The 11,549-nt window shown below is 34.8% G+C and overlaps 2 protein-coding genes and 1 non-coding gene across 3 annotated transcripts; 2 read left to right on the forward strand and 1 right to left on the reverse strand.

Moving 5' to 3' along the window:
• Nucleotides 1-87: 87 nt before the first annotated feature.
• LOC132309257 (trihelix transcription factor GTL1) lies at nt 88-3,812 on the forward strand. The gene is made up of 2 exons (XM_059807580.1): nt 88-687; nt 2,477-3,812. The coding sequence occupies exons 1-2, from the start codon at nt 176-178 to the stop codon at nt 3,255-3,257; spliced, it is 1,293 nt and encodes a 430-aa protein (XP_059663563.1). The 5' UTR covers nt 88-175; the 3' UTR covers nt 3,258-3,812.
• Nucleotides 3,813-6,603: 2,791 nt separating this feature from the next.
• LOC132278878 (nuclear transcription factor Y subunit B-6) lies at nt 6,604-9,139 on the forward strand. Its single transcript, XM_059780777.1, has 3 exons — nt 6,604-6,669; nt 8,138-8,144; nt 8,553-9,139. The coding sequence occupies exons 1-3, from the start codon at nt 6,604-6,606 to the stop codon at nt 9,137-9,139; spliced, it is 660 nt and encodes a 219-aa protein (XP_059636760.1).
• Nucleotides 9,140-9,355: 216 nt separating this feature from the next.
• On the reverse strand, nt 9,356-9,427 carry TRNAT-CGU (transfer RNA threonine (anticodon CGU)). Its single transcript has one exon. It is a non-coding gene; the product is annotated as a tRNA-Thr (tRNA).
• Between the last annotated feature and the right edge of the window lie 2,122 nt (nt 9,428-11,549).

Genomic DNA, 11,549 nt, shown 5'->3' on the forward strand with positions numbered 1-11,549 from the left:
CAGGCCAGCGAGGCGACACGTCATATGGAAGGCTAACAAAATAAATATGGACAAATACAGGGGCAATTCACTAATTTCAATGTTTGTTTTACCCCATTTTACTCCATTTTACCAGCCTCATTTCACTGATCTCATCCACACCCGCCGCTTTATTTTTTACCCCTTTCCCCACGCTATGGAACTCTTCACCGGTGACCGGCGAGTACCAAACGAGGTCGGTTTCCCGGACAACCTAACGCCATTCCCTGAAACCTCCGACATACTTTACGGCGATCGGACGTGCGAGATTCATCCGCCGGAGATCGAACAACACCACTCGCAGCTGCCGCCTCAGAAGCTCCGTCCGATTAGATGCAACGGCCGGAACTTGCCCGAGTATTCAGATCCTACTGCTATGGGAGCCGGAGGCGTCGACGGAGCCCTAATGAACTACCACGGCGTGGCCTCGTCTGAGTTAGGGTTTCTGACTCAGCTGTCCGCACAGACGATGGATGTAGTCAGTGGAGGACCTAGGGAGAACAATAGTTCACAAGCAAACATTTTGTTGTTTAGAAATGGTGGCCCTGGTGTTGCCGGAGTCAACTCGCCGCCGGTGTATGTACCGCCGTTACAACAAATCAAGGCGGAGATGGAAGCTGATTGTGTGAAATTAATATCTCAGGGACGTCTTTTGGAGGCCGAATTAAGGTAATATTTATATATAATATACAGTTATACACACACTTCGTTGCTGTTCATTTGTTGATGATCTTTTGTATCTTCTATATTGAGGAAGTAATAGTATATGCTAAAAATAGTAGCCATGTGCTTTTTCATTTTCGCTTTCCTGTTCTTATTTTATTATTATTAATACCAAAAGGAAAAAATAAATGGAAAATAAGTACTGAGTTTGTTATGAGGTTGATAATTGTTGATTTTATTATTTAATTAGAATACATCCTTATAAATATTAACAATTTTTTCATAAATGTCATGTTTTAATTATTATCAAATAACATTCTTCATTAAATTCATCCCTTTTGTTGCCCATTGCATCAATATTTCGGCCCCACTTAATTAACTTAGAGAAAAGCAGAGTGTTTTCTATGTTTTTAGTATACATAATTATTCTTAAAGGGATATATAAGCTCTCTTGTTTTTGCTTACATTTTGTAAAGAAGTTTTTTTGTTATCTCGAATACGGAGAATTATAATACTTGATTCTGTTAGCTAATAATTTTTGTAGCCTACCACAGTAAATTATTAAACAGTGCACTGGAATCTATATTGATCTAACTATGTCAGAATGTTAGCAAGTGGATAATCACCATCTGGTTGGTCTTGGAAAAGGTAAGATCAAGAAAAAATGAGACTGCTACATGTTTAATTCAGCACAATTTTTGCAAGGACAAATCAATTTTTTAAAACAGTTAATTGATGGCTGCTGTTGTGATTGATAACGGGATAGCAGGTCAAGGTGATGATGTTACGCATGCGGAGAGAATTTAATTAATATGCTTTCTATGTCTGGCATGGTGATTATCTAATAATCAGGCTGGTTCTTTTGTTAGTATGTTTGCTCGGTCTTTTTGTTAGCTTGAGCCAGTCAAAAATATTGTTGTTATGATTTTGAGAGATAGAGATTTAGGAAGATGATAAGGATGTGCTCTTTGAAAGTGAATTTATGAGCAAGGCCCGTACCAAAGTGGTGGCATTACGTTGCTAAGGATTATATTTCTGTTGCTATTTGTTTTGTATAGACGAGCAAAGGCATAGGAAGGTTGCTAGTAGCTGCAGATGAGGGGTGTGATTGTGGTTCCCTATGTTTATATCATGATAACTTTGGGGCAGTAACAGGAGTGCAAGGATGTTGTTGGTAGCAACAGGTGAATTGATCCTTTTGAGGTCGGTCCTTTTGCCTAGTGATGTTTTGGTGAGGTGGCAGTTTTTGGGTGGCGTCAGGTAAGAGTTGACTAATGGAGGATGGAGGCATTGTGGCAGGGTTAATGGTGGTTAGAATCTGTGGAAGTTATAATCAAAATTTAGAAAGTACATTTCTTACTCTTGAGAGTCTAAAAATAGTTAAATCAGAACAATTTTCTGAAAGCAAAAAAAGAATTTGTTTAATTTTTCCAAGAGATGCCTTTTTTTTTTGGAAAGTTATTCCGATTTTTTTGAGGTTAAAATTATGTCTATTGATTGTCAGTTAAGAAGAGAAAGGATGACACTGTAGCTGTGGTGTTTTGCTTCATTCCTATTTGGACGGAAGCTTACCTTATTATTAGAGCGAGGTGGAAGCCCTGGGATTTGAAATATATAATTTAATAAATTCACAGAAAATAGGCAAAGGGATGCAGCGGTCAAGAAGTGGTAGAATACATGGATTCATAAATAAACTAGAGGGTTGGAAAGTTCTAGCAGTTTCGAGTCATTAGTTCCAGTTAGACATCAAATATGACTGTTAATACCAACTAAACTTATTATCTTCTGGTTTCAGCTCGTCTTCAGATGATGGTGGGGAATCATCAGAAGCTACAACAGAACCTCTGAATCGAAAGAGGAAGAGAAAAGGAAGGAAAAAGCTTGAGTTGTTTCTAGAAAACATAACGGAGAAAGTGATCCAAAGGCAGGAGCAGATGCATAAACAGTTGATAGAGTTGATAGAAAAGAAGGAAAGCGAGAGAATCATCAGAGAAGAAGCATGGAAGCAGCGGGAGATCGAGAGAGCAAAGAGAGAAGAGGAGGTAAGGGCGCAAGAGACGTCTCGTAACCTAGCCCTCATTTCCTTCATTCAGAATCTACTAGGCCATGAACTGACGATCCCCAAACAATTAGAAGCTTCAACCCTGGATAAGGATGATGGTGAAATTCACAGTAAACAAGATTTCAGGTGCGATCCAAGTTATAGGAGATGGCCTAAATCTGAAGTACAAGCCCTCATAACAGTTCGAACTGCTTTGGAGCATAAGTTCCTCAAGGCTCCGAAAGGCTCTGTATGGGAAGATGTAGCTGTTGAATTGTGTAAAATGGGCTATAGCCGAACTGCAAAGAAGTGTAAAGAGAAATGGGAGAACATCAACAAGTACTATAGGAAGACAATGGAGAGTGGAAAGAAGCGTCTTGACTATGGTAAAACATGCCCTTATTTTAATGAACTGGATGTCCTATATAAAAGTGGTCTCATTAATCCAGGAAATGCGTCTAGCTACATAAGCAACGAGACTGAGATTGAAGACAAGAACGTGAAAGAAGTGGAGCTTAGTATGATCGGCACCTGACATCTATATATATGTCCTGTACTTTGATGTCCATCTTTTTAGTTTTCTTATGATACTTTTAATACTTTTTGGAACTTGCTGTTTTACTCCCTAATTGACTGTATGAGAAAGTTCATTGCAGTTGACCGAAAAAGAGATGCAGTAGGTGTTCCCTCTGTTTCATTCTTCAAGGAATGTGCCAATTTTTTTAAAAAAACCCTAAATATCCCAAGGTATGTATGTATATTCTTATTCATTACTCTGACAGATATGGGTGTTACATCAAGGTATGTATGAACCACTTGAACTGTCTATAGATGTCTTAATAGACACCAGCACTCCTGTATCGCCATCCTCATCACTCTCTCTCTCTCTCTCTAGGATGAACAATGATAATAGAGATTGTGCTGTGTTGTTCATGACTCTACTCATAGCATCAGCCATACTGATATTTCCGTACTGCAGCCTGTTTGTGTGGTGACAAGTGATGTGCAACACCAAGTCAGGCAATACATGGAAATGCTTGCTGTTATGTTCTGGTTATTGCTCTTTTTCTACTGAATAAATCCACACACTTATTTTTACTTTTATGGGAACTTGAATTTCTGACATTGTTTTTACTTTGACAATAAATTCACACGCTTTAATCTTGATGGAACTTTAACTATTGATCCTTTACTTTGAAAGTTGAAAAAATATGAGCAGTCACCATAATTTGAAATTGAAGAAAAATTGCACCTCTTTGTCATAGTAGTAGTTCTTAAACCAAAAATGGGAGGCTTGGGCTGGTATAATTTGATGTCAGGCCCAGCCTGATAACTACGATCAATCTAATAAAATTGGGCTCATCACTTAACAAAAAAATTACTCAGAACTGGTCTTAGCAAACTTATATGTCATATTTTTATTGGCTAGACACAAGAATGACGTGGTATACACAGTTTACGCCTACGGTTTACCCAATACTCGTGGCATCGTCCTGGACGTGTTGTAAACAAAACACTCCAACAAACTGACCCACAAGGTCTAACAAATGGAACTGTCGAGTCAGGTGATTTATGTCAGACTTTTTAGGTCATATGACAGAGACAATTACAGATCCGAACAAGTGATAATCTCGTTAATCTCTTAGCGCATAAGATACAAGAATCTTTATAACATGTTTCTAAGATATCGTGCGCTCGTGGATCGTGGTACTGTGCACTGTGTATTGGGCTCATTTTAAAGATTCCAGTATGCATCGACGCATGCATAATGTTTACAACTCGAATTGTGCGGGATGTTCAATATCTATCTGGAGTAATGCTATAAAAATATATATATTTAGTACAGTTTGAATACAAAAATCTTTATAATCACTTCAACTTTAACCAAAGAGAATTGATGCACGGTAATTTCAAAAGCACCATATTGCTTGTGTTATGTTTTCTTTAGAAAACTAATTAATATTTCAGAAACATGAGTTCCCTAATAAACGAGTCAAAATTTTTAAATTCATTTTCAACTCGATTTTTTATTTAATAAAAATGTTGGTGATATCATGTAGTTATAAATGTCATTTTCCTATTTATTTTGTTTCATCTCAACTAGTATGGTAGGAAACTCCCCTGATTCAAATATATATATATATATATATTTTTGGCGAGCAATTACAAGTATGGACGTTTGTAAATTCTCTAATTCTTTGTTTGGTTGGAGGGATAAAAAAATAGATGGAAGAGATAAGGAGGAGAGATAGATGAGATATCCCTAGAGAAGGGAGGGTGTTTTTCCCATTTTATGTTTGGTTGAATGGAATGGATAGTAGAAATGATGAATGGAGTGATACTTTTTTTTTGTTTAGTTGGAAAGAAAGGAAGAAGAGTTCTTATACTGCGCATTATATTATTTTTACCAATATACCCTTTTATATAAAATTATAAAAGGTAAATATTTATTTCAAAATTTTTGAAAATGTTAAAATTGTAAATTATAATTTAATAATTTTGTGAAAATTGTAATTATAGGTAGTTATAATTACAAATTTACAAATTTATAGGTAGTTATACCTTCTTCCTCTCCTCTCTTCCCCCAAAAGTGGGCAGATAGACAAACATAAAGGAAGGAGGAATGAAGTATCCCTCCTTGTTTCATCCCTCTCTTCCCTTCCTTCCAACCAAACACGAAAATATTTATCCATCCCTCCCCTCAACCATCTCCCTCAATCCGTTCCTCCAACCAAACATAGCATAAGGGTCCATTTGGATTGAGAGATTTGGAGGGAAAGGACACTGTAGATTTTTCTAATTAAAAGGAAAAAATTATTATTTCACTCATATTCCATTTATTTAAAAGAGAATGATAGTAATTTAGTTGTTATCGTTTCTTTTATTTTCCCATCTATCATTTCTTTTCTCTCATATATATATATATATATCCAAATATGAATAGAGATTATTGTTATCATTTTTTCTTTTCTTTTATTTCATAATTAATACTATCTTCTCCTTTCTTTTCTCTTCTAGTATCCAAACGAAGCCTAAGGGTGCGTTTAGATACATAGGAGAGAAAAGAAAATAAATGATAGTATTAGTTAAGAAAAAAAAGAAAAAAAAAGGATAATAATAATTTATATTCATGTTTGGATAGACAGAGAAGAAAAAAAATAAAAATAAATGATAGTCATTTTTGTTTACATAAGATAGATGAGAGAAAAGAAAAGAAAGTATAATAATCAAATTACTATTCTACTCTTTTATATTTGTAAGTGGGTAATTGGGACTTGAATGAAATAACAAATCTGTATATTTATTTATAAAGGCTAGTTTTGATATTATCAAAATACTACTCCCTATTTTGAGAAGATAGCAAATGAGGCCCTATCCTCTCTTTTATCTCCATTTAACTCACCCAGTTAAACCCTTTCATTTCATTTCTTCTTTCTTCCAATCCCTCCAAATCTTTCAATCCAAACACACCTTAAAAGTCGATCCAACCACATAACCCACCTGTGCGCTCCATAGAAAAGAAAAGCCTGCCCTACATTGGAACTGTATACACACACAACTTCAATTTAAATTGAAAGCATAAAATTACAAAAAGGCCACCAACCCACCCATCTAGACCTAGTCACCCAGAGGCCAATTAAACTTGCCGGTCAATTTCAATAATATTGGCAAGTGCTTCCCAACTGTTAAAGGCAATAGCAAAATGTAACGGCCAATACCTTGCCCCTCGTTCACTACGCCTTTTGCCACGTGGCATACCTACCCTTTTATCACTATAATAAAGTAGTAGCTACTATATTTCACATATGCCTCTCTCTCTCTCTAATTGCTATCTATCTTCAATCTACTTTCATTTCAGACCAAACGGATCAGAGAGAGATATGGAACGTCAAGGCAGTGGAAGCGTCCATGGCTACCGCAGGCTCCCTAGAACTAGCTCTGGTAAAGTACTAAATATGGACATTTCTTACATATACATATATATACGTGTATATATATAATACATATGTTGCTTTTCCAATATATGTATATATACATACATGTTCTTTAATTTCTTAGGAAACTCTTTGGTTTTCTATGGTAAATACTTTCATCACCTTTGATTTCATGCATATAGGAAAGGGAACATTTTTTATACCTTTTTTTGAACTGCATGCAAATGTACCTTCAGTTTTATCTCTCCCTCCTCTTGACCGCAGCCCATTTTGAGTTTTTATAGTCCATCTCTTCTATATTCTAAAAGCTAGGGTTTCAATTTAATCAATTTATTTTTTTGGTAATTAAAACTAAATGCATGCAACGGATCTGCTTAATTGATTAATGAAAGTGAAATTTGTTCATGAATGCTCTAACTTTTGGTTCTTTGTTCGGTTGATCTCTGTGAGAAGAACTATTGTCGTGACATTACCATTTCGTTTGTTCTCTCTGTATAAAGTTATATATATCTGAAACTGTGTGTAGGTGTGTTTTATTGTAATATTGAGTTAAGATGGTGTACATTTGACCATTTGACCCTTCTCAAAATATGCCACTATTTGATTCTTCCTAGATTATGTAGTGATAGAAATCTCGTGCAGTGTAATCTTTTTGTTTTGTTATTCATGCCTGGAACTAAAATTAGGAGCCATCTACATTAACATGCACACATGGCTAATATATTGTTCATTGCTTTCTCACTTAAACTTTTAATTAATGTAAAAGTTTATTTTCTTTCATTCTTTTTGTATTTTGTTGTTGTTTCAATTGGCTGAACATTTTTTATTATATATATATATATAATAAAGCTGATCATAAAATTGTTACACGCATTATGGAAACAAGTGGCAAGCATGCATGCAGTGGCTGCTTACCCACAGTACACTAGGCATATAATGAACTCTCCTCAATGTGAAATTTAAAAGCATTCCAGCATTAATTTCATCTTTGTTTTCTACTGTAAAAATGTTTTAAGTGATCAGTAGATCATGACAAAATGTGATCAAAGAAAAACTACAAAAACCAAACCGTCTCTCTTTGTTTTGTCTCTTTTTCCAGGTCCTTCCATCAGATCAAACATTTTCAAGGTTTTTGTCAGTACGCATGTTATCTTTTCATCTTCTATATATGCGGCGAAAAGACAATACAAATGGCCTCTCTCTCTCTTGTAGTTGAGGATAATAAAACATGCAAGTAAAGGGATTAAAATGTATAACATTCAGCGCCTAACAGTAAGTTATATTGTTGATTCTGAATAGTCCACTTGCACCTCTTATGTCTAGGTGTCAAACAAACATGACATGTTTTTTATTTATTTATATTATTGTTCTAGAAATATCAATAATTTAATTATCGAAAAAAAAAGTCAATAACAACTATGTTCGTTTTGATCACGACAAAGTTTTACGCTGCTAAGAGTAACGCTTTTCCTGTATCAAGATCCCAGGTAAATAAACACAAGCGGAGTTTGAAATATCAATAAATTGAAGCTAAAAAAAGTAAAGGTAGATGGTTGGTTTATGTCATGGAGGTTTGAGTTAGATTTAGGGTTTCATATCTTGGTTTGAGCTAGACTGACCCCTCCATCCACTCAATCCGTTGGAGTTGCCTTGGCTATCTTTTAATCTTTCCCAAGAAATTAGGGTTTGACTCATTTCTTAAATGAGTTTTAAAGGTCTCTCAAAATTTCATGACATTTCTAAAAGTTTGTTTTATTGGACTTTGTTGACATGTGACTTCCAAGATCAAATTACATCTTTTCATATTCAGTTTTTGTGTTGCATGTGAATTGAGTTATATAGCAATATTTTTATATTAACCCTTTGTTTAAATTTTACTGTGACGAAACTGACAGAGATCAACACGAGGCTGCCTGAGATGAACCACACCACCACCAACAACCACTCAGCCGCCACCGATGACAACGAATGCATCGTCCGCGAGCAAGACCGCTTCATGCCGATTGCCAACGTGATTCGTATCATGCGCAGAATCCTCCCACCACATGCCAAGATCTCGGACGACGCCAAGGAAACAATCCAAGAATGTGTGTCTGAGTTCATCAGCTTCATCACTGGCGAAGCCAACGAGCGGTGCCAGCGTGAGCAGCGCAAGACCATCACGGCGGAGGACGTGCTCTGGTCCATGAGCAAGCTGGGGTTTGATGACTACATTGAGCCACTCACCATGTACCTGCACCGCTACCGCGAGTACGAGGGCGACCGTGGCTCGATAAGGGGGGAGCCGTTGGTGAAGAGGCCGGTTGATTTTGGAGCTTTGGGTATGGCTGCATTTGCACCAGCATTTCACATGGGTCATCATCCCGGGTTCTATGGGCCAGCGGCGGCAATGGTTGGTTTCTTGAAGGATGCACCCGGTGGTGGTCCGTCCCAGGCTGCGGTGGCTGACGGGCATGAATCACATGGGCAGTGCAACAAGTGATACATAATACATATATATATGTATGTTATGGATCGAGGTCTTGTAATGTGGCATGAAAGAACATATGCAACAAAGCTAGCTTAGCTAGTGTTGGCTTGTAAGTTGTAATGGCAGGTGTTTTAAAAGTAGTAAGTACTCGTTTTTCTTAGAGTATGGTTCTTCAAACAAACAGTTGGATACAAAAAAATGAAGTAAATTAAAAGAAATAGGGTAAGTAGCTCCCAGCGAGGATCGAACTCGCGACCTTTCGCTTACGAAGCGAACGCACTACCACTATGCTATGGAAGCGGTTTTGACGCAGAGAATATTAACAAGTGATATAACTGTAGGAGGAGATGCTAATCAGCACCATTAATACTGCAATTTCTGAATTAGAGGAATAAACTGCGAGTGTGTTTTGAAAAATCGAATATGTTTCTGAAGAGAAACAAGTGGGAAGGAAGAGAAGTTCAATTTCTTGGCCATGGTACGTAAATAACAAGGTCCATGGGCCACATCTACAACTATAATTAACTTAAGAAAAATGATATTTAAGCCCAAAAACTCACCGAGTACTTGGGCCGAAAATTGCAAATGAAAGCCTTTATGTGAGTTTTGTGCCCTTGTGTATCATATTCCTTAATTTCACTTCATTTGTAAATCATGAATTGCCTAATGAAATGTTTTTAATTGATAATTTATGCAAAATAAGTGGAGGCCCCGGCCATTTTCTTATTTATTGTACGAATGACCAATTAAAAATAGTAAGTCTGATAAAACAGTGTAAAAATCATTTTTCTTTAATTTATGTTGACCATTTTTCATTCATGTGACTACAATCAAGCTACAAGATGGATGCATGCAGAATTTATGACAAGCTTTGGGATGAAGAAATTAAGCCCTTTATTTAGCAGCTGCTATAATAATCCAACATAGCTAAGAATAAAATCATGAAAATGTGGAGATTAACATGACTGATAAAACTATTCTATACTAACTATGAGTGCAAATTAGAAAATTGAACAGATGATTCTATTTTTAGAAAAAAATATAACTCAACATTTTTTTAATATAAAAAAAGGAATTTGTATATATTAAACATTCAACCAAATAAAATCAACTATTTTATTTTAATAAAAAGTAAGAACCAACAAAACCAAACTACTCCATAAATATTTAATATCTTTAGATTAATAAATTTATATTCCAAGAAACATGCAGGTGATTAAACAACAAATAAAATCAATTAGAAAAACAGATTTTCTTAATACAAATATTAATGGAAACGTATGTAATAATAAAATTAAATTTTGAACAAATTACATTCTGCAGGATGATTTTTTTTTTTTTTTTTTGGGTGAAATGTGGAGATTAACATGACTGATAAAACTATTCTATACTAACTATGAGTGTAAATTATAAAATTGACACAGATGATTCTTTTTTTTGAAAAAAATATAACTCAAGATTTTTATTTTTTTTAATATAAAAAAAGGAATTTGTATAAATTAAACATTCAACCAAATAAAATCAACTATTTTTAATTTTGTATTAATAAAAAGTAAGAACTTACAAAACCAAACTACTCCATAAATATTGAATATCTTTAGATTAATAAATTTATATTCCAAGAAACATGTCGGTGATTAAACAACAAATAATATCAATTAGAAAAACAGATTTTCTTAATACAAATATTAGAAAAAACAGATTTTCTTAATACAAATATTAATGGAAACGTATGTATTAATAAAATTAAAGTTTGAACAAATTACATTCCGTGGGATAATCATAGAATCGACAATATTGGTGTGTTGATAAACTATTTTTAGGGTACTTGAAGATGGATTAAGACTGGAAGATTAGAACATGTAGCGAAGGCTGGAAGCTCAAGTTTGAACATGAGGCAGAGGATAGAGAAAATAATGATGACAAGAACAAAGGGAGGGACAGATGAATTTATAGAAGTGGAGACTTATTAATTTCCTACAGCATCTCAACGGTCTAACAAAACCAATTTTTTCATTCTTGAAAAAGACTAAATACTATTACCAAAATTCACTATCTCCTTTCAAAACAATTTTTTCCATTCTTTAAAAAAAAAAACTAACAAAATACCCTTTCATCTAAAGCATATGCCTGCTTATCTATTTATTTTCATATTTCATGTACCCTTTCATCTAAAGCATATGCCTGCTTATCTATTTATTTTCATATTTCATGTAGTTAGCATGTCATGTTTGGCATGAAATGTTTACAACAATACATGTACATACAAATTTTTAAACAGAACATTGAAAATAGAGTACATGATAAGAATTCACAAACATTATGATATGTACAATGACACACACCAAAAAAACTTTAGTATTGTTTTATTATAAATTTAATAACAAAGAAATTATATTTTGTTTTAGAAGGTTAAGCGAAC

This window comes from Cornus florida, unplaced genomic scaffold (assembly GCF_030987335.1).
Source record: "Cornus florida cultivar Cherokee Brave unplaced genomic scaffold, ASM3098733v1 CherokeeBrave_3.0.0_Hap2_Chr01, whole genome shotgun sequence".
Taxonomy (NCBI): Eukaryota; Viridiplantae; Streptophyta; class Magnoliopsida; order Cornales; family Cornaceae; genus Cornus; species Cornus florida.

Excerpts from the sequence above, each read along its gene's own strand:
- LOC132309257 (XM_059807580.1), top strand. The coding sequence starts at position 176 with ATGGAACTCTTCACCGGTGACCGGCGAGTACCAAACGAGGTCGGTTTC. Across the intron at positions 688-2,476 it reads CTTTTGGAGGCCGAATTAAG|CTCGTCTTCAGATGATGGTG; the intron begins GTAATATTTATA and ends TTCTGGTTTCAG.
- LOC132278878 (XM_059780777.1), top strand. The coding sequence starts at position 6,604 with ATGGAACGTCAAGGCAGTGGAAGCGTCCATGGCTACCGCAGGCTCCCT.